General features: G+C 48.0%; 1 protein-coding gene across 1 annotated transcript in view; it reads right to left on the reverse strand.

Annotated features, from left to right (window-relative positions):
• LOC144827959 (uncharacterized) overlaps positions 1–22,059 on the reverse strand; it is a 1,280,260-nt gene that overhangs the window by 1,104,596 nt on the left and 153,605 nt on the right. The window contains exon 5 of the mRNA XM_078686117.1: positions 15,153–15,188. Within this exon, the coding sequence (XP_078542243.1) occupies positions 15,153–15,188 (36 nt within the window). The remainder of the gene's footprint in view (positions 1–15,152; positions 15,189–22,059) is intronic.

A 22,059-nucleotide genomic window follows, 5' to 3' on the forward strand; every position in this document is an offset into this window, starting at 1 on the left:
GAGACAAGACTCAACTCTGAAACTACGTCGCTCTTCAATCGTCTGGACACTTGGACTTCGTCTGGAACCGAGACTGCACCAAAGAAGACTCCTGCTGCTGCTGGTCTCGCTGTTTTTCAAATCTTTTTCCTTGTCTATGTCTGTGGTTCATACAGGTTCTTCAACAGACCTGTCAGCATCTAGGACACCCGGAGAAATCCCCCTTGGAGTGAAGGAGTAACTCCCACATCTGCATGCACCGTAACAAAGCTGACCCGTCTGCTGCTTCTGTCGTCCTTTATTTACAACAAGGGGTGGTGATGGACAGAATCTCTGAATTAAGCAGAGTACTCTCACCCAGTCAAGAGATCAGGGCTAGATCCAACACCGTTTTTTACCTCATTGCACCATCCCAGTTTCAGAACCTGGCTGTATGCAAATTAGTCTGTCCCTGGCCCAGTGCATCATGGAAACAGGGCAGACCAGACTACAAAAGCCAATTCTTACACTGGGAAGGAAACAAGCTTCCGGGGACCGGTTTCTGGCATTCCAGCCGTCTTCGGCCCGGCTTGCTTGAATCCTGATGGTGCAATGAGCAAGGGACTCAAATCTGAGTATACCCTTCCACGCTTAGGGTGGGCAAAATTATTTACAACAAGGGGTGGTGATGGACAGAGTCTCTGAATTAAGCAGAGTACTCTCACCCAGTCAAGAGATCAGGGCTAGATCCAACACCGTTTTTTAGCTCATTGCACCATCCCAGTTTCAGAACCTGGCTGTATGCAAATTAGTCTGTCCCTGGCCCAGTGCATCATGGGAACAGGGCAGACCAGACTACAAAAGCCAATTCTTACACTGGGAAGGAAACAAGCTTCCGGGGACCGGTTTCTGGCATTCCAGCCGTCTTCGGCCCGGCTTGCTTGAATCCTGATGGTGCATTGAGCAAGGGACTCACATCTGAGTATACCCTTCCACGCTTAGGGTGGGCAAAATTATTTACAACAAGGGGTGGTGATGGACAGAGTCTCTGAATTAAGCAGAGTACTCTCACCCAGTCAAGAGATCAGGGCTAGATCCAACACCATTTTTTAGCTCATTGCACCATCCCAGTTTCAGAACCTGGCTGTATGCAAATTAGTCTGTCCCTGGCCCAGTGCATCATGGGAACAGGGCAAACCAGACTACAAAAGCAATTCTTACACTGGGAAGGAAACAAGCTTCCGGGGACCGGTTTCTGGCATTCCAGCCGTCTTCGGCCCGGCTTGCTTGAATCCTGATGGTGCAATGAGCAAGGGACTCACATCTGAGTATACCCTTCCACGCTTAGGGTGGGCAAAATTATTTACAACAAGGGGTGGTGATGGACAGAGTCTCTGAATTAAGCAGAGTACTCTCACCCAGTCAAGAGATCAGGGCTAAATCCAACACCGTTTTTTAGCTCATTGCACCATCCCATTTTAAGAACCTGGCTGTATGCAAATTAGTCTGTCCCTGGCCCAGTGCATCATGGGAACAGTGCAGACCAGACTACAAAAGCCAATTCTTACACTGGGAAGGAAACAAGCTTCCGGGGACCGGTTTCTGGCATTCCAGCCGTCTTCGGCCCGGCTTGCTTGAATCCTGATGGTGCAATGAGCAAGGGACTCACATCTGAGTATACCCTTCCACGCTTAGGGTGGGCAAAATTATTTACAACAAGGGGTAGTGATGGACAGAGTCTCTGAATTAAGCAGAGTACTCTCACCCAGTCAAGAGATCAGGGCTAGATCTGTCGTCCTTTAGGCTTTAGGCTTTCCATGGCTCAGCATTGTGGAGCCAGTGTCCCTCATTGGAACCCCTGGGACAAAAACCCCTATGCACTACGTTGACTTGCCTTTGCCTTGTTGGCTCTGCACTCCAGAGATCTTCAAGCTACAAGACGCTCCAGCACCTCACTTCCTGCAGTGCTTGCATCGTGGGCCTCCATCTTTAGTGAGCTGTCTGAGGCCCTCTTGTGATTCCTGCACCTTTGGCCTGTAGGTCCTTCTGAGGGTCTTTTGTTTCAGTGGGCTCTTCTGCTTGTTCATAGCCTGCTCAGACTCTCCTACTGCTTGTGTGTCCCTTGGACTTTGCTGGTCCCAACGTTGCTCCTTTTTCATCTTCCACACCAGTTGCAGCTACCAAGGCTTGTCGGTGCTCCCGCCGGACACCGACCCCCTAGTAATTTCCATCCGATGTGAGCCAGCTGGTCCTCACAGCTGCAGCAACAAGGTTACTTCCAACTCTTTTGAACCTCCCGGCATAGTAGGCATTGTGTTTACGTGCCTCTTGGTCAACTCCGAGTGGCATAAACTTTGTCTCCTCTGCTTACTGGTTCTTCACTTCCAGAATCCACTCTTGGATTCCACTGACTCCTTTGAATTCTTCTCCAGAGGCTTCTTCTTTGAAGTCTCCCATCGCTGTCTATGGCAGGTGCTGACATCACTTCACTCCTATGCATCCGGCCTCCCTGGTGGAGGTAACCTGGTTCCTGGGACATTCACAGGTGGGGTGGCTCCCCAACCTTCTGTCTTCCAAAGGGTTTCTTTAGGGTCCTACTGGAATGGTCCTTCATCTTTAAAACTGCAACCGTGACTTCTCCATTGATGTCCATTTGCCACGCTGCTGTGTTACCACTCTGTGCACAGCCTCCTGGGGTTCCTAGGTACTTACATTGGGTGGTTCCTTGTTTACCCAGCTCCTCTGGAACTCTAGGCCCAAGTCCCATTCTCCTTGGCAGTTCGCATTCCACTTTATTAGCACATGGTTTGGTCTCCCACTGGAGACCATTACATTTGTGCTACTTACCTGATTGCTTTCTACGTATTCTTGTGTATTGTGTTGACATCTCCGGGTGCTCTCCACAGCTACCACTTTGAGACCTTTACGGTTAAGAAAGACGACTAAAATCTCCAGAAGGAAGGTATATCACTTAAATAAGTGTGCAGTATATACTAAGCCAGCTTCCTACAGCGCCTCAAAGAGTTATAAACTATAATGTTGGTCAGCCTATATTAGCAACCTATGCCACGAATCAGAGGTACATAAAAACAGATTTGCCTTCTGAATCAGATATAACATTGTGTTAGGGTGTTAAGGGAATTAATGTTTCTAAGTTAATGCTTGTAAAATAACACTTCTAATATGTTATGTTACAGGGTATTTCTGGAGTGCGTGGCTACTCCTAGGAGTGTCCTAGCACTGATGTGACCCCTTGACAGAACAGTGGAACACCACATTAGGGGCCCCCTCTACTGTTGGTAGAGGGGTAGAGGGACTGGACAGATGGAGGATACTCCCATGTCCTTTCTCCGGTTTCACGCCAGAGTGGGAATTAAGGGTTCCTGAACTGGTTTAAATTGGAGGGCACCAAATGAGCCCTCCACAGCAGTCTGGTGGCTCTGGCAAGTGTCCCTACCCCAGACCAATAGACTAAGTCCTGCCTGGAAGGTGGTCACAACTCCCTGTGACAGGAAACCTATTGTTATACCTTCCTCTGCTTGACCTTAGCTCAGCAGCGGGAGGGCAGAATAGGGCAGGTGGACAAAAGTATCACCAGCTCGCTTGCAGACCCTGAAAAGCTGTTACCGGGAGACCAGGGAAGTACCCAAAGGAGCCCCCCTAGTACATGGGATCACACTTTCAACACTGGAATCAGTGTTGGGTATTATTCCAACATGGTTGATACCAAACATGACTGTGTTCGGTGCAGCCACTATATAGTTAGACATCTCATAATGCCCACCATATGACTGAAAATGACTGACTGCACCTACAAAGCCTAGATAATCAACTCCGAGGTTTGTAGGGGTGTCCTACTCATGCAGGAGCACCCTCACACTGATAAAACCAAGCACCCTCCCCTCAGGACTAAGGAGCCTTCCATAGGGGTGACTTACATGTTTTACTTGCAGTGACCTTAGATATAAGGAAACTTATATCTGTTGTGAGAGGTGCAACCAACTCACCAACTCACACAGGCTGCAATGGAAGGCCTGTATGTAGTAACAGATTAAGTGGATACCAATGGGTGGCATAATACATGCTGCAGCCCATTGGATACCCTTCTTGTACTTATGCCCTGGGAAACCTTTCTACCATATACTGGGGACTTACAAGGGTACACCTGTAGCCAATTGTGTAGGTACCAAAGTACTTACCATGTTCATTGAATAGAGAAAGCACAGTTGCTGAGGTCCTGATTAGCAGGATCCCCGCAGTCTAGGTCAAAAACACACTGACATCAAGCAAAAAGTGGGGGTCCTACTTTCCTACAGTAGCCATGCGCTTTACAAATCCTCTCATTCATTCTTAAATTCATTCAAAAATATGTATGAAAGTCGTTATGTACAGCACACATCCTAAGCTGATGTATCTGAAGGAGCTCTTAAAAGTGACAAGAAAGGAAAAGGAGGCTGAGTGAAATAAGATTATTGTGACAGTTGATTAATTCTGGATGTCGGGGTTGTTCGTCTGTTGCCTGTCTGTGCAATTAAGCTACTAGAATGGTTTCACTTTCTTCCCTTTTTACATCAGAAATTCAGGCTCTGTCTACAATTTTCTGAAGACCTACATCATACACTATGTTAAATAAGTACTCATTTTACATGCTAAACCCTTTTAACTGTAGGTGAAACAAGAAGACGGTCTCAAAAAGGGTAATTGATGTAAGACGGAGGGCATAAGAAACAACACAAACAACACTGTGGTTCAGCTAGTCGTGGGCTCTAAACTCTAAGCGGACCTCAAGCTGAGTCAGAGCCAGGCATTTGTCTTAAGCCAGTCCTCAGTCTCCAGTGGTTCTCCCACCTCAAGGACATTCTGAAGGGACGTAGTTTCAGGGGGGATGCTTGGGGTGTTACACCCCCATAATAAATGTATCTTCTGATAAGTAGTTGGGCACATGTGCTTTCAGTCAGGTACACACACACTTTCTTCCTGTCTTTTTTAAATTCCTCAAAATATTGGTTATTTTACAAATGACAGTGGTTTCTCTCTTAAGTACTACTGCCAATCTGCATTCCTCGTCCTTTTCACTGCCCCTATGGCCCCTGTCATGCACCCTGTTTGTCATTTAATGTATTGAAACATTATAAGCCAATCTGACTGTCAGAAAATCTGGAGATCACATCCCCCAGTCTTACTGACCAAGCTAAGCCCCTGACAGCCTGTGATTTGAAAGCCCCTTAATGTAATGCTAGAAGTTGTTACGTGTGCATAATATTTGTAATACATGTGTTAACGTAGGGAATATTTCCTTCACTATAATAATTTGAATTTTATTGCATTTGTGAGTGCTTCATAGTAATCCACCTGTGAAAGTTTGGTGAGTCTGAGGCGCAATCATTTATATATCTCTAAGTAGCCATATTTCAAGTATGATGCCTGCAGTTTCAAATATTATTCAAATGTTGCGACTGTGGAGCACACATATGTAAGGAAATGTTTCTCTTTGCATGATCACCCCCTAACGTTTGGACTCATGCTGATGGTTTTTCGACTCTGAAAGTGTACTGAGTCCTTCCAAATAGACCTCAGTGCCAGTGGTCTCACCCTTGAAAGGTATATGTCTCATTGGTCTACCCACAATTGGCATACGCTGACTTGCATATCTGTCCTGAGAATATGGTATCAGGGTTAGCTAGGGAAATCAGTTAGGTTAAAAAAGACTACACCAAAGGGCGTGGCTTGGATGGCAACGAAGGCGGTCGCCTAGGTTCGAGAGCTCCGGACCCCGGGGAGAAGAACGGCGAGATAACCGGCGATAGCCCTCGGTCTCACACACGAAACGGAGGGTAGTGTGGGGGAATACGCTGAGCAGCGGATGAGAGGAGCCTGAGTGAGCAACACAACGACAAAGTTAACAAAATCCCACAATCGGGGAAGCGAAGGCGAGCCCAAGATGGCGGTGCAATAAAAAGGACAAGGTGAAGCCACAACGTTTTGGAGACCATAAGGTGCACCGGAGGCAGGACACACGCGGTGGATACGGGTGAAGGACAATCCGCAGCGGAGGCGAAGCACGGCTGTATAGGAGAACGGGAGGCCGAACACGCACACAAAAGACACAAGCGGAACTTGAAGACAAACAAAGGCAGCCATCTTGACCGCGAGAACTTGCAAGAGCGGAGCAAGCGGTCACACACGAGGGTGGTGCAGTAGAGCGGTAGTGAAGCGGGACACAACTGTACAGTGGGACACGGCCCTGCAAAAGAAGCGCGAGTGAAGCCCCCAAGAGGCACAAGCGAAGCTATGCCTGTTCCGTTTCACGCGGCGAGGCGCCGGTGAAGCAGACGGTAATTTGAGGCAGTGCCCACCGGGAACGGGGGGGACTAACGGCGGCGGCCATCTTGGAAAGGGCAAGAGACACAGCGCTGTAGAAGCGGGCCCAAGACCAGCCGGCGCAGGGAAGGGAGAAGCGTGGCATCGCGGGACTTCTCGCAAAGACCTCTCGCAAGCGCCGTCCACCGAGACCAGGGAACACCAAAGTAGCGGCCGGCGAACAGAGTGGCGACTGTCCTGGTAAGAGGTGAGCAAAAGGCGGCGGCCATCTTGAGAGGGGCAGACCTTATCACAACACAGCGGTCTGGGGCGCGGATGTGCAAGCAAGTCAACGCAAGCATACCGCAACAAGGCAGCGCTAGCCAGGTGGTCTTCTTGCGAGCGCCGTCCACCGAACAGGGGAGCACTAAGGAGCGGCCCGTCCAGGGAGGAGGCGAACAAAGGTGGCGGCCATCTTGGAAGGGGCAGATCACACCAGATCACACCACAGCGGAAGAAAGGGGCAGGTTGTGCAACGAAACCAACGCAAACACACCGCAATAAAGGCAGCACTAGCCGGGCACGCACCAAGCTTTGGACACGGAGAAGCACAAGCGAGACGCACACGAGAAACGGAAGTGCGACTCAAGGCACAAGTGGACTAAAGGAAGCCAGTGCGGGAAGGTGGATCCGACGGGGCACCACAAGAGAGCATAACCACAGGCAGAAACAGCAGAGACAGCGGAGCTTTCAGCCTCGGTGCCCTTCAGCCTCGGTGTGAGGGCCAACTAGAGAGCAACCAAGCACCAGAACGCGCCATTGCAGCCCCCCTAGCCATACAGGGCGGACACACCCTGCCACCGCCCAGGCGATGGACAGGCGAGGTACAGCGAAGCGAGCGGCGACAGAGAGGAGAGAGCGCTAAGACCAAATACCAGGGATCAGCACCTGGCTCTGAACGGTAGCCCTGGCGTCCGGGAAAACCAGAACAAGGTCGATAAGGTGGCCAAGCAGGTTCACTTTCGGTAGCACTGTAAAGGCTGACACAGCCACGAACACCAAAAACACCCCACCAAAGGAAGCACAGTCCAACCTGCAAAAGAAGGAGAGACTGTCCATATATCAAGGAAGAAGAGGCCTAGAGATGATGAACGGTGATACCAAAAAAATTAGGAAAGATCTGGAATCACCGATCAAAATGAAAAACCTGCAATGCACAGAGACTGCGATGGACCTGCTCGTCAAAAAAATAACCGAAGCCAACGACCTGGCCAAGGCCACAAAGATCTCAATGGACAACGTCCAGCTAGAACTCACAGCCATACGAGCAGACCAGAACAAAATAGCAAGCAGAGTAGCGGAGACAGAGAGAAGGATCAGCGACATAGAAGATAAATCAGGCATCATGGATAAAGACATTTGCTACATCTCCAAAGTCTCCAGTGAGATGCAGAGAAGGCTCGCAGAACAAGAGGACAAAAACCGGAAGGGGAACATCAGGATCCTAGGCATACCAGAAGACGAGGAAGAGGGGCCAGGCTCATGCGCGGCACTACTCGAAACACTGATACCCAAGCTGACTGGCATAAAATTCGAAAGAGCCTTGGAGATCGACAAAGCTTACAGGATCCCCGCCACAAAACAAGCGCACATGAAAGGACCAAGAACGATCATCTGCAAACCCCTAAGATCGAGCCACACCGATGCTATCTTCGCCTTCGCACGCAAAGGCCAAACCCCCATCTGGAAAGGCAAGAAGATAATCTTCACCCAAGACCTTTCAAGGGGCATGGTGGAAGCAAGGAAAGGGTTCCTCGCGCTGAGAGACACTATGAAGAGAGCAAGGATAACGTTCAGCTTTGTTGGTCCAGCAAGAATGAGGGTAACAGACGGGCAGGACACACGTATGTTCGATGACCCAGCGGAACTACGCAGGTACCTCAGGAAGCCAGAGCAGGAGGAGATGGAACAAACAACTCCCGGAACGGCAAAAAGAAGAGCCTCATCAGACAGCTCAGAGACGGAAGAGAAGGGAGCAGCAGGCGGCAAATAATACTCTACCTCGGAAGAACAACAACTACCTCAATGAAAAAGGGACCTACCTCACCGGAAGAAGGATCTACCTCAACAATGGGAATGAGATCCTTGGACAATTTTTAGAACACTGAACTCTCCTACCCTGCAGGGCAACACCGAGCTCATCGGAACAAGGACTACCGCACACAGGGAACACAGGACCTTGGACACTTGATAACCAATATCCTTTGCCTAAATGCGCAGCACGGGGGGGGGCTGAGAGGGTCTTCTTTTGACTTTTAGTGAACCGGGGGAGCGGAGGGCGGGAACCGTTGCTGTCGCACGTTTACAGTACGTTGACAGGGGGGAGGGGGGAGGGGGGGGCAGAGGGGGGGAGAGGGCCGGGGGGGAGGCCATGCAGCACGGACAATCTTAGCCTGGCGGAAGCACGCTTTTTTCTTTCTCTTCTTTCCTATATCCACACACAACCCCTCATCCCATCCCACACCCCAGGGGGGCACCAATGAGTGGTGGCAGTTAGCTAGCAAGCAAAGAGCAAAGAGGAGCTACATAACCCCCTCACTAAGGTACAGCGACAGAACGATCACACCATGATGACACCCGACACTAGGGGCCAGGCACAGATAGCCTCGGACATAAAAATAGTGTCACTTAACGTCAAGGGACTCAATCACCCCGTCAAGCGACGGAAAACATTAGACTATCTAAACAGACTGAAGGCTGATATATACGTCCTCCAAGAAACTAGAGTGTCCTTAGAGGACGCGAACAGGCTGAAAGCCAACTGGATAAGCGAGGTACTATGCTCACCGGCAGTCAACAAAAAGGGAGGAGTCATCACCATAATCAGTAAGAAAGGGAAGTTCCAGGTTCACAACAATGCCGCAGACACCAAAGGGAGGAGGCTGATTACATCAATCAAAAGAGGTGACGAGACAATACACATAGCCAACATATACGTGCCAAACACGGGGGACAAAAAATTCTGGGAGGATCTAGAAATTGAGCTTAGCAGGATCCCACTGGGCGAACTACTAATCACGGCAGGAGACATGAACCAGGCGATGGATAATGCCACAGACAGACACCCACACAGACCTAGCCACACCTCACAAGAACAGTACATACTTAAAAACCTATGCACCAAACTCGCACTAACGGACCCGTGGAGGCTACAAAACCCAAGTGCCAGAGAATACACCTTCTACTCGCACCCTCACAACTCATACAGCAGGATAGACTACATACTCATGTCCGACACACACACACACCTGACAGACACAGCGGAAATAGGACCCATAACAGTTTCGGACCACGCACACATATCCCTCTCCTTGAGTGGCAAACATAACGAAACGCCTAGCAGGAGGTGGCGCCTTAACAGTGATATACTCGAAACCCCCGCCAACATCACCGAAATAGAGGAAGCGATCAAAGAATATCTCCAATATAACGACACAGCAGACACAGGGGCAGCAACACTATGGGATGCGCTTAAAGCAACAATAAGGGGGAAACTCATGAATATCAAAGCACGCATGAACAGAGGCAGAAACAAGAAAATTAAGGAACTGGAGGAGCAGATCAAGGAGTTAGAAAGAAACCACACGGCCAACTTAAAAGATAGGAATACACTCACAACGCTAACAAAAAAAAATATGAGCTAAACAGAATCCTAAGCGAGAGAGCATCCACATGGATCAACAAATACAAATCCATAAACTTATGCTCGGCCAATAAAGCAGGGAAAGCCTTGGCTGGTTACCTGAAAGCCAAGCAAAGGCAGCATTCAGTCGCGGCAATCACAGACGCAGATAACAAGACACACACAGCTAATAAACATATCCTCGAAACATTCAGGAAGTTCTACAAAGACCTATACACCGCGGACACATCGCTAGAGGCGGATGGCGGGGCGAGCCTGCTAGAGAAGCTCGATTTACCCAGAATAAGCGACGAACAAAGAGAGGCCCTAGATCAAAACATAACCAAAGCGGAGGTAGGGATGGCCATAGACTCACTAAAACCAAACAAGGCCCCAGGACCGGACGGCTTCACAGCCACCTTCTATAAACAATTCCAACCGTTACTCAAAGACACGCTTGTCAGAGTATTCCAAGCGTGTGCGGAAAAAGGCAATATGACAGACTCAATGGCAGAGGCAAACATTATTGTTATCCCCAAAGAAGGGAAAGACCCCCAGTTCCCACACAACTACAGGCCAATTTCCTTAATTAACGTGGACTGCAAAATCTATGCTAAAATCATGGCAGCGAGACTAAATGCACATCTCCCCTCTCTCATACACAAATCTCAGGTGGGCTACCTGGAAAATAGACTCTCGCAAGATAACACCAGACTGCTATGCCATTTAATTAACCGCACGGCCAACAGCGCGGAAAAAGCTGTCATGATCGCATTGGATGCGGAAAAAGCCTTCGATAGAGTCTCATGGCCCTTCCTTAACCAATGCATGCTCAAGTTTGGACTGGGCGAGAAGTACAGGGGCATGGTCATGTCCCTGTACAAAACCCCCCGGGCTCGAGTGGTGGTTAACGCAGCCACATCGGACACACTCACACTAGGGAGAGGGACAAGGCAAGGCGGCCCCCTCTCACCGGGACTATTCCTGCTCGCCCTAGAACCACTCCTCCACATGATCAGGTCAAACCCCCGGATCACGGGGGTGCAGATAGAGGGTCAAGCTTTCAAGCTAGCTGCATACGCGGATGATATTCTGATCACCACAAACAACCCACAAGAGTCAATTAAGGCACTCGTGCAAACAATAGAAGAGTATGCACATGTCTCAGGCTACAAGCTCAACAGGGAGAAATCCGAATGCAAACCTATGAACTGTCACACCACCAAGACTGTCCTGGGCTCGTCCGGCCTAGCATGGCAAACGAAACCCCTAAAATACCTAGGCCTCCTCTTCGGAAGGGACCTAAGATCGACACTAGACCACAATGAGGAGGCGATGTTAAAAAAAATTAAGTCCAAGCTAGACACGTGGGGCCCCAAATTCATAAGCTGGTGGGGAAGAATTGGGACAATAAAGATGATGGTCACCCCCATGCTAAACTACCTGCTCTCCATGATGCCTCTCACACTCACATCCGATTTCCACAAACGCCTAGACAAAAGCATCAACATGTTCCTCTGGGGAGGAAAAAAACCAAGAATTAGCTTAGCGAAACTCAGACTCAAAAAAGAACAGGGCGGACTGAACCTCACAAACTACAAAGCCTTCCAGACGGCATGCCTGGCCAAACTGGGACTACACTGGATAGCCCCCACACCAGAATACATGCCGGTATGGCTGGACCTGGAAAGGAGTATTCTTGGCGGCGCAGACCCAATTATGGCCCTCACGGCGCACAAGCACCCAGAAGCCAAAAACGCAATAATCCACAACACAAAGACAGCGCTGCTGAGAGTAGACAGGGAAATGGCAGTAAGTATCAAAGGCACCAAATGGGAATCACTGTGGCATAACACCAAAGTCACATACAAAGGGAAAACACTAGACAGCAAGGAATGGCGCAGCAGAGGCATCACAACGCCATCACAACTAGAAGCAGGGAACAACCCACTCTCCTACAAGGCACTACAGCAGACAACCTCCCTACCTAACAAGGAGTTCTACGAATTCCTCAAAATCAAAGCAGCTATCACCAAAGCAGGCCTCACGAAACAGACACCCACCATCATACAGTACGCGCAAAACTTAAACAAGATAGGCCACCAAACAGCACAAATTTACAAGCTAATTACACCACGCACCACAACTCTAAACAATAAGACACTGGCCTTTTGGGAGGAGACCATACAAAGACAGCTGAACGAAGTAGAAAGAGCCAAACTATGGACGGCAGCGTCCAAAAACAAAGTCACGCCACAACTAGCACAAACCAAATACTGGTTACTCCACAGGCTGCACTGGACACCAGCGAAACTAGGGAAGGTTGGAGCCAGTGAGAGCAGCACATGTTGGAACTGCCATAAGGCCACAGGAGATCTATCTCACATGTTATACGAATGCACCAGAGTCAAAACCTTCTGGAGCAAGGTCTATAACGTCATAGACACAGTAACGGGAAGTAAGACACAAAGAGGACTAGCGGGGATAGCCACTGCCTTCCTAGCAACAGAACTCCAGTCCAAAGAAGTACGAGACCTGGTCGATGTACTTCTGACGGCTGCGGTGAAAACGATCTTGGGTAACTGGAAGGACACCAGCAAAGCCACCTTCAAACGCTGGTTCAATTGGGTAACCTTCCTCCGGGGGGCAGACAATATCACTGCCAAGCAAAAGACGGCGAATCATACTGCCAAAGATAACATGTGGGAAGCTCTCGACGTATACCTGGAACAGTGACCCCCCCCCCTCCTTTTTTTTTTCTTTCTCTCTTCCTTTTCTTCTCTCTCTCTGGCCCCGCCAGGCCGCAACATTGCAAGAACAGTACAAGTATTACGAATGTTTTGCTCTGTATATGGAAAATTTACTTTCAATAAAAAATATTTTGAAATAAAAAAAAAAAAAAGACTACACCAAAGACTGGACTGCACCTTTTGAATGCTGGGATAGCAAAGAAAGGACTGTGCCTGTGGTGCCCTGCTTGTGGAACAGTTGTCCCCAAGCCCCAGACAGAGAAGGTGACTTCAAGAGTCAGTTGACTGACACCCTGATACAGTCACAGGATCACAAAAGCTGAAAAGCCCTGATACCTTGTGAATCCAGCGCATGAAACCTGTTGTGTTATTTACTACTGAGATGCAGCCTGGGAGACCGAGTTCTGACCCTCAAAAGTTGCAGCTGAGTCTCCTGAACATGGGAGTGTTGTCAGGGTGGTTGCCCAACATGGATATTACTATGAGTTAAAAGGAACTGTTGGTTTCACTGTAAGCGTAGACTAGTAGACCAATAGCAACTGGTTATGTTCTGGCCCTCATCAGGACTTCATTGGACATCAACCCCTAAGGCCAAAGCTACCACCTTTGCTCAAGGACTTCGGGGTGGCCACAGAAAGACCCCATACATTGGCTTCGCATCCTCAGTTGATTCCTATGGCGGTTCGCCGACAAAGCCTGGAACTGGGCTGGAGACTGCTTTACTTGGGATGTAACTTCTCAAATGTTCCTGAAAGGTCCATTTCACTAGCTCCCTATCAGAGTTAATTAGAGTAGCCATTTAGCTGATTTCAAATCACTTGTCATGACTAACCCTAAACAGCTAGTTGGGGTAGACTAATATCATTTATGGTGACATGATTTATTGTCCCATTAAAAATTCAAAGCTCCAGAACTCTCCGGTGGTTTTTGACATTGATGTTTATTTAAGGATAAAAATACCATCTACTTTTATACATTGGTGTTAGATTTTTATTGTGTTGTGTTTTCTTCCTATTCAACTGCTTTGCCCCTTCTATGGGCATATTAACAAGGGCTTTATCTCCGCTTTTTTGGCTTTAAAAGCCAAAGAAGCGGAGATAAAAATATTGCCCTATCAACAACAGGCTGCTAACATGCAAAATCGCATGTTAGCACCCTTTTTCACTACGCTTCCCTTTGCATAATGAGATGCAAAGTGGGCGCCCAGAGCAAAATAATAGGAGAAATGTCGCTAAGCGACATTTCTCCTATTATCAAGCTTCATGCTAACACTGTTAGAGACAAAAAAAGCAGCGCTATCCAAGGTTAACGCTGATTTTTTACGTCTGCTAATTTTCAGATTTAGCCATGTAATCCAATGGGAGGTGGATTACATGGCTAAATCCATCATGGGCTATCAACAAGGATATCCCTATCCTTGTAGTTTTATCACTGCATTACCAGCGATAACCTCCCAAAATGCAGCTGTAGCTGGATTTATTATCGCCTAGGCGGTTAGCGTTGTTAATAAACCGATAACCATGAGATATTGTCCAGCGATAGCGGGCGTTAAAAAAATTAACTCTAAGCGCCCTTAGCGTTAATTTTCCCTGTTCCTTGTTAATATGCCCCTTGGCGCCTTACACTTGTTCCTTTTATAAAGCATGACTGCTCTGAGCCACACCTACCCAGGACTGCACTAACGTTTTATTAACAAACCTGACTAGGCCTGATAAAGAACTCTGCCATCATTACACAGTGAGGTTGTGCAACCACGCCTGATAATAATCCCTATTCTCACAACACATACAAAGTAAAACATCATCCTGCTCGTCTAATATGGCAGGATGCTGCTGGATGAAAAGTCCCCCGACACTTGCCAGAATAATCTATAAAATACAAGCCGGACTAGATAAGGTTGACGGGTTTGCCTCTGCAAGGTTGGTAGGATTTATTCAGATTCACTGAAACTCTGGAGCACTGTCTGAACGATTAGTATACAGCTGGTCCCAGTGAGTCACAAGACATGCTCGAGGATGAAAGGATGTCTAAGGTGGGGCAGATGAATCTATCATATTTGTGTTTTTTATTTCAAAGGGCAGTAGAGTTGGGCCAGAATCTGTCATGTTCACATCACCCTCATGCATCTATCACTGCACAAAATTATAAACTGCACCTAAAAATAGACTTTATTCTACTATAAGAAAATAAAGTGGAGAACGTGTGACTTCAGTCGTTTTACTAGGTTACTAGATCTATGTCACTACGGGCAATGTGTTGATTTTTCACGCACTGAATGCAAATTTGATCTAGGCTATCGACCCACACAACAGTGGTGACTGCAAGCGCCGTTCTGCAGCTTACGCCAGGTAAACATGGCTTGGGGAACATAAAAGTGAGGTCATGTGTTGCTCATACATTTACTGGAAGAGAACGGCATTCGTGGTACTCAAATAGCAATAAAACCAGTGGTCAGTACTTACGGTGTTGTAAGTGGTGGCCCCTTTTTGAATTGGAATCTGAAAGAAGCACAGAACTTGTTGACAGCCATGTCTGCATAGCCGAGACAGCATACAAGTGTACAAAGAAAGGTTTCTTTCCTAAGTGCCTTTAGGACAAGTAATCACATGATTTAAACTAGAATTAAAGATAGTTATTATATGTGGCAGCATTTAAACAATTTAAAACACGGGGCAAGAACAGTCAGTGAAGGTGGGACTTGGTTTGTATGAAGGCATTTTGCCAAGACAAAGGACAACATGGTATCTAGGGGCCAGTTGTAGGTGGCCCATTACCGGTAGGAAACGGCTGAAATTAACGAATTTCGCCCATTACGGACCAGTAATAGGCTTTTCTTATGTAGGGGGCCGAAATTAACGATTCGGTCATTTACCGAACCTGTAATTTAAGGAATCGGCAAATTACCGATTTCTTAAATACCGATTCGGTAAATTACCGAATTCCTAATGTAGGGAGCATTTAAATGTGTGCTTATCTCATGTTAGGATTCGTTATTTACCACCAACTACAGGTTGGTGGTAAATAACGAAAAAAAAAAAATACAATTTAATGCAAATTGCTTCAGTGCCATTTTGCAGGCATACATGCCTTTAGGGCATGTATGTCTGCAACATGTGCACCCATACACAATTGAGGGGTGCAAAAGGGTGTCAAAGTGACACCCTGCCACCCTTCAATGTTTCCCCCTTTTACCGAATCGGTATTTACCGATTCGGTAATTGACATTCATTCCTATGGGCCTCCAGGCCTATGACATTCACTCTCTAAACATGATTGTTTCCTTTCTATCCCTTTTTAAGTAATTCTCCACTAATCAGTCCTCTTCCTTTCTCAAAAGCATGTTATTTTTCATTTTCGCCGACAATAAACCTGATGGCATGCTGACATTTAACTACTGTAACTACACAATGAGCAGTGTGCAAAATATTAACACAGCAAGCTTTGCTTGTATAGCTACTGCTATCAGTGCCGACAATGAGCAGTGTGCATATTTAACACGGCAAGCCTTGGGGTATAGCTACTGCTAGCAATGCTGTCAATGAGCAGTGTGCATATAGTAATACTGCAAGCCTTGGGGTATAGCTACTGCTAGCACTGCAGAGAATGAGCAGTGTGCATTTAGTAATACTACAAGCCTTGGGGTATACCTACTGCTAGCACTACCGACAATAAGCAGTGTGCATATACTAACACTGCAAGCCTTGGAGGGGTATGGCCGAACCACCCGCAAGATGGCCGCAGATCCCTGAAGCTCCGCTCGCCGCCAGAGACTCTTCATTAATACGGACAGCGGTTTTCCTTAGAGGGGCATTTGGCTTGGAGAATTTGGTGTGCGACAATGAGGAGAGCAGGTATTTTTCTTTTTTTGGCTTTAATTTAGCCATTTACCACGCTACGGCTCTCCCGCGTTGTGCACCTTAGCCTTGGGTGTCGCTGCCGCCATTTTCTCAATTAAGGAGCACGATCGAGCTGGTATTTTCCGCTCGGTCGCGCTAGCTGGTTACAAAGCCATGTGCTCATAAGAAGCAGGCTAGTTCAATTTTGCTGCTTTCTCTATTCTTTTCTGCACATTTCAAAGTGCTAATTTGCTAAATGCAAAAACAACGGTTGATGGACAGAATGCAGAACAATGTCATACATTCACCCCAGTACAGAGATATGGGCCTAAATCCATCGTTTTTTTGCTCACCACACCACCCCAGTTCAGACATGGCCATATGCAAATCAGCCTTGACCCTGTGCCTCATGGGAACAGTCCAGCCCGAACTGCCAAGCCATGTCTTCCCTGGACCGGAATCAAGCATCCTAGGACCAGTTTCTGGCTATCAGCCGTCTTCAGCCAGAATAGCTTGACTCCAGTGGTGTGGAGAGTATGGGATTCACATTTGAGCATACCCGTCCCACTCGGGGTGACAAATGCAAAAACAACAGTTGATGGACAGAATGCAGAACAATGTCATACATTCACCCCAGTACAGAGATATGGGCCTAAATCCATCGTTTGTTTGCTCACCACACCACCCCAGTTCAGACATGGCCATATGCAAATCAGCCTTGACCCTGTGCCTCATGGAAACAGTCCAGCCCAAACTGCCAAGCCATGTCTTCCCTGGACCGGAATCAAGCATCCTAGGACCGGTTTCTGGCTATCAGCTGTCTTCAGCCAGGATAGCTTGACTCCAGTGGTGTGGAGAGCACGGCACTCACGTCTGAGCATACCCGTCCCACTCGGGGTGACAAATGCAAAAACAACAGTTAATGTACAGAATGCAGAACAATGTCATACATTCACCCCAGTACAGAGATCTGGGCCTAAATCCATAGTTTTGTTGCTCACCACACCACCTCAGTTCAGACAAAGCCATTTGCCATACCCCTTTGGTATCGCTTCGTTCGCCCTAAGTTGGCAGGCTATGCCCAGACGTGGGTCCCTTGCTCACTGTACCACTGGATTCAAGATAGGCTGGCTGATGAGGATTATGAATCCGAAACCGGTCCCAGGATGCTTGTTTCCAGTCCAGGGAAGACATGGCTTGGCAGTTCTGGCTGGACTGTTCCCATGAGGCACAGGGTCAGACTGATTTGCATATCGTCATGTCTGAACTGGGGTGGTGGAGTGAGCTAAAGAATGGTGATGGATTAAACCCAGATCAGTTGACTGGGGGTGAGTGTTTGATTTGCTCAAATGCTCCGTCCATCATCCCCTTTGGTATTGCTTAGTTCGCCCTAAGTTGGCAGGGTATGCCCAGACATGGATCCCTTGCTCACTCTACCAATGGATTCAAGATAGCCTGGCTGATGAGGATTATGAATCCGAAACTGGTCCCAGCTTGTTTCCGGTTCAGGGAAGGCATGGCTTGGCAGTTCGGGCTGGACTGTTCCCATGAGGCACAGGGTCAGACTAATTTGCATATGGCCATGTCTGAACTGGGGTGGTGGAGTGAGCTAAAGAATGGTGATGGATTAAACCCAGATCAGTTGACTGGGGGTAAGTGTTTAATATGCTCAAATGCTCCGTCCATCATCTCCTTTGGTATCGCTTTGTTTGTCCTAAATTGGCAGGGTTCGCCCAGACGTGGGTCCCTTGCTCACTCTACCACTGGATTCAAGATAGCCTGGCTGATGAGGATTATGAATCCTAAACTGGTCCCGGGATGCTTGTTCAGGGAAGACATGGCTTGGCAGTTCGGGCTGGACTGTTCCCATGAGGCACAGGGTCAGACTGATTTGCATATGGCAATGTCTGAACTGGGGTGGTGAAGTGAGCTAAAGAATGGTGATGGATTAAACCCAGATCAGTTGACTGGGGTTGAGTGTTTGATTTGCTCAAATGCTCTGTCCATCATCCCCTTTGGTATCGCTTTGTTCGCCCTAAGTTGGCAGGGTTCGCCCAGATGTGGGTCCCTTGCTCACTCTACCACTGGAATCAAAATAGCCTGGCTGATGAGGATTATGAATTCGAAACTGGTCCCAGGATGCTTATTTCCAGTCCAGGGAAGACATGACCTGGCAGTTCGGGCTGGACTGTTACTGAATGCTGGCACATTTAGATGGAAAAACATCAATGAAGTCATCCTTATATCCTGTCATCCTGGTAAGCTGAGAAGATGATGAGTATCAGTAACGTAACTGATAATTACTCCTTAGGAATTTTTCCTTCTCTGAGCAACTGCATTAAACGTCTGCATTATTTTGTCATTTTACTACCCCACAACAATTTGTGCTGTGCAGTCCTGTTCTTGGAGTCGCGCTTGACCTCACTGAATAATGTACACCCATCCGATATTTTTTTAGTCTGTGGCATTGAGAGTATTTTACAGGGTCTTTTGTGGTACTTCTTTATGCCTATAGAGCCCACTCCAGTCTCCCGTCAGAAGGCTGTCACTTCATCTGCAACTGTGCCCTCTGTTTGTAAAGACTTAAATGCCCCTACCAAACGACAAAATAAAGATCCTGGATCCCCTACAAAATCTCCTCTACCTTTGACTTTGGAGCACCTCATAGAAGAAATTAAGCATTTGAAACCTTTGTTTATGGAGACTAATGTCAGACTGCAGTGTATTGAAGAAAAGTAGTCTACTTGAGTCCAGAGTGCTGAGTGTATAACAACAGATCAGTGAGGTGCAGGATTGGGACACCAGGATTGACGGTATGTCTAAAGAGATAGCGCTTTTGAAGCAGCAAACGGAAGACTTAGAAACTCGGAATAGGTGCAACAATCTCTGAATTTAGGGTATTCCAGACGGAGCGGAGGGATCAGACATGCTTGCCTTTCTTGGGGTCCACATTCCTAAGCTGGTGCGCCTTAAAGAAGGAACAAATCTCAACCTAAAATGTGCTCACCCAATTGGCCCCAATCCTTTCAGTTCTTCAAGCTCTGGCCGGCCTATAGGTATACTTGTTCTTTTTTCAGAATATACTGAACTGCTTTTGGTGATATCGGTGGCTAAGCAAAGGAAACAAATGTTATGGTCTGCTCAGAGGGTCTTTATCTTTCAAGATGTTGCACGTGCAACTGCCGCTCATCGGAAAGAGTTCTTATCCTTCTGCCTTACTCTATGATTTATGAATGCGAGATAGGGTCTTGTGGGGGGCGTGGCCAAACCGGCAACTAAAATGGCTGCTCGGCTCTGAAGCTCTATGGGGTGTTCCTGTGGCCAGTACTGGCATCGTGGTGCAAGCGCGATGTGATAGATGCCTAAAGCAGTGCGGAAACCTCCGGTCGCAGAACGGAGCTGCTGAGTGCCCGGGGACAGCCGTTCTGGCCCTGCGATACGACTAACCCTGCGAGTTTGGCTTCCGTCTCCTGTTTCAATGCCTGAGGCCTCAATGTCACGGAGTGGCCCCGACCACGAGAGACCCTGGTGAGTGCTGCTGCGCCGCCCCCACAGTAAAGCCCGCCTGCAGCCCCTTTAAGATTTCGCCGCTAGCCGGGAGATTCATCTGAACCGGCAAAGCGGCATACTCCAGTTGCTACTACGGGGCCTACGAGGGGAGGGGTGTGCATCGAACCACCGCGCGCCTCTCCATCTTCTGCCCAGGATATTCTTCTGCTCCTGCCCACAGCCCGGTGTTCGGCGCAGTAACCAATCTGGGGGTTAAGGAGCGTGGCACTCCCCGAGACACCGTTAACTCGCCACATGTTATTGGCACTGGGGGCTGGCAGGTAGCATTTTTCTCTCCCTAGAAGGACGGCCCGCATGGTAATATCACCTCTGAGGTGCCTCCCAGCAAAGACGCCCTTCCAACCTGCTGCACTGCCGGTATATCCCTAATATTTTAATAATAATCTAGTTGCTAACCCTGAAAACCTCATGAAAATCTATCTGATGAATAGAAAATTTGAAAATCTATTGATCATAATCGGCACCTCCAAGCCCATGATAAATCAGTAATGTGACATTCCAACAAAAAAACAAATTGGAGGCTTTAGCAAAATTTTCCAGGAGCTCCTCCGGCTCTTGTACTGTTTTCAGATTGTACATTTTGTTGTTGTGCATAATTTGTAAATGAGCAGGGAATTTAATTGAACGATCGCACCCAATTTCTTAAAGTCATCCATTTTCCTTCCTAGCGCCCATTGTCGATCTAAAGTGATTCGAGCTAAATCCGAACGTATTTCAAAGGCGAAGTCTCTGGGTTTCAATGATCTTTGTTTTAAGGCTGAGTTTAGAATCTTCTCTTTCAATGAGAAAGTAAGAAAGGTGATTAGGATCTTTCTTGGTTTTGTCAGGTTAGGGTTCTCCTAAAAGGGTACCTGTGAATCCTTTGTATGCCCCTCATCAGATCCTCCTCTGACTCTTCGATATGTACCGATTCTTTTATGAGGGTTACAATAAAGGATTTAAGATCTTCTCACTCCTTTCTCTCAGGGACATTCAAAAGACGCAGATTATTGCGCAGTGAGTTATTCTCTAACATTTCCAATCTGTTCCGGAGCACAGCCTCTTCCCTCTTGAGGGTCGAAATATCAGTTTTAGCTGCTCCCAGGTCGTCTTTAAGCTCCTCCACTGAACTCTCTAAAGCCACAGTCAACGAGTTAAGAAGGTCAGTTTTTTCTCCAAGGATTCACAAAAGAGCCTGATCTCCCCCTGATTCATCTCTGAGACAGGAAACCTCTCACAAATATCCATAGAGAGGGTAGAAAAGTGGGTCTCGAGAGATGCCGCCGAGATGCTCTGGAATAGCATACCTACCTCACCACTGCTATTGCCCTTGTCACTGCCAATACCATTACCATTGCCACTGTCACTGGCCCCTACACCCTCAGCAGAAAGGCTTTCTTCCCTAGAATATCCACTGACCTCATCTGGGATCAAGGTTAGACCGATCCCCGGGAAGTCAGGGTGACTAACTCTTTCAGGTTGTATATCGGGTGTGGGAGTATCTGCCATCTCTAACTCCTCCATGACAACCAGAAAAGGTTGTTGCACTACCTCTAACTGCTCAGAGCTTTTCTTTAGAGTCCCCCTGCGCTGCCCTGCCCCCAGGAAACTAGCATATGGTGAGATACAGAGCTCGGCTGATCGGATCCTGGGCACCTGAGGCGGAACGGCTTGTCATCAGACTGCAGCGGGAGCTCCCTGGGCTCCCAGGGCCTCGATCGCTGCTGCTCTGCTGGGACGGCGGAGCGGATTCCCCGGGGATACTAATATCCCGATCGGAGACCCCGCGGTACACGCTGCATCGCATCGCGGGGAGGGACTACACCACGGCCTCCAGGAGTTTGTAAGTGTGTAGGGAGGTGTTGAGGCACAATCGATCCGGGCACAGCAAGCTGGGAAGTCAGGGCCCGGCCTGCCTGACCTTAAAAGGGCGGCCACCGCTGACTACCAGATCTGAATTGGTGGGTAACAAGGTAAGGCAGGC

The sequence above is a fragment of the Lissotriton helveticus genome, chromosome 4_1 (genome assembly GCF_964261635.1).
Source record: "Lissotriton helveticus chromosome 4_1, aLisHel1.1, whole genome shotgun sequence".
In the NCBI taxonomy this organism is placed as follows: domain Eukaryota; kingdom Metazoa; phylum Chordata; class Amphibia; order Caudata; family Salamandridae; genus Lissotriton; species Lissotriton helveticus.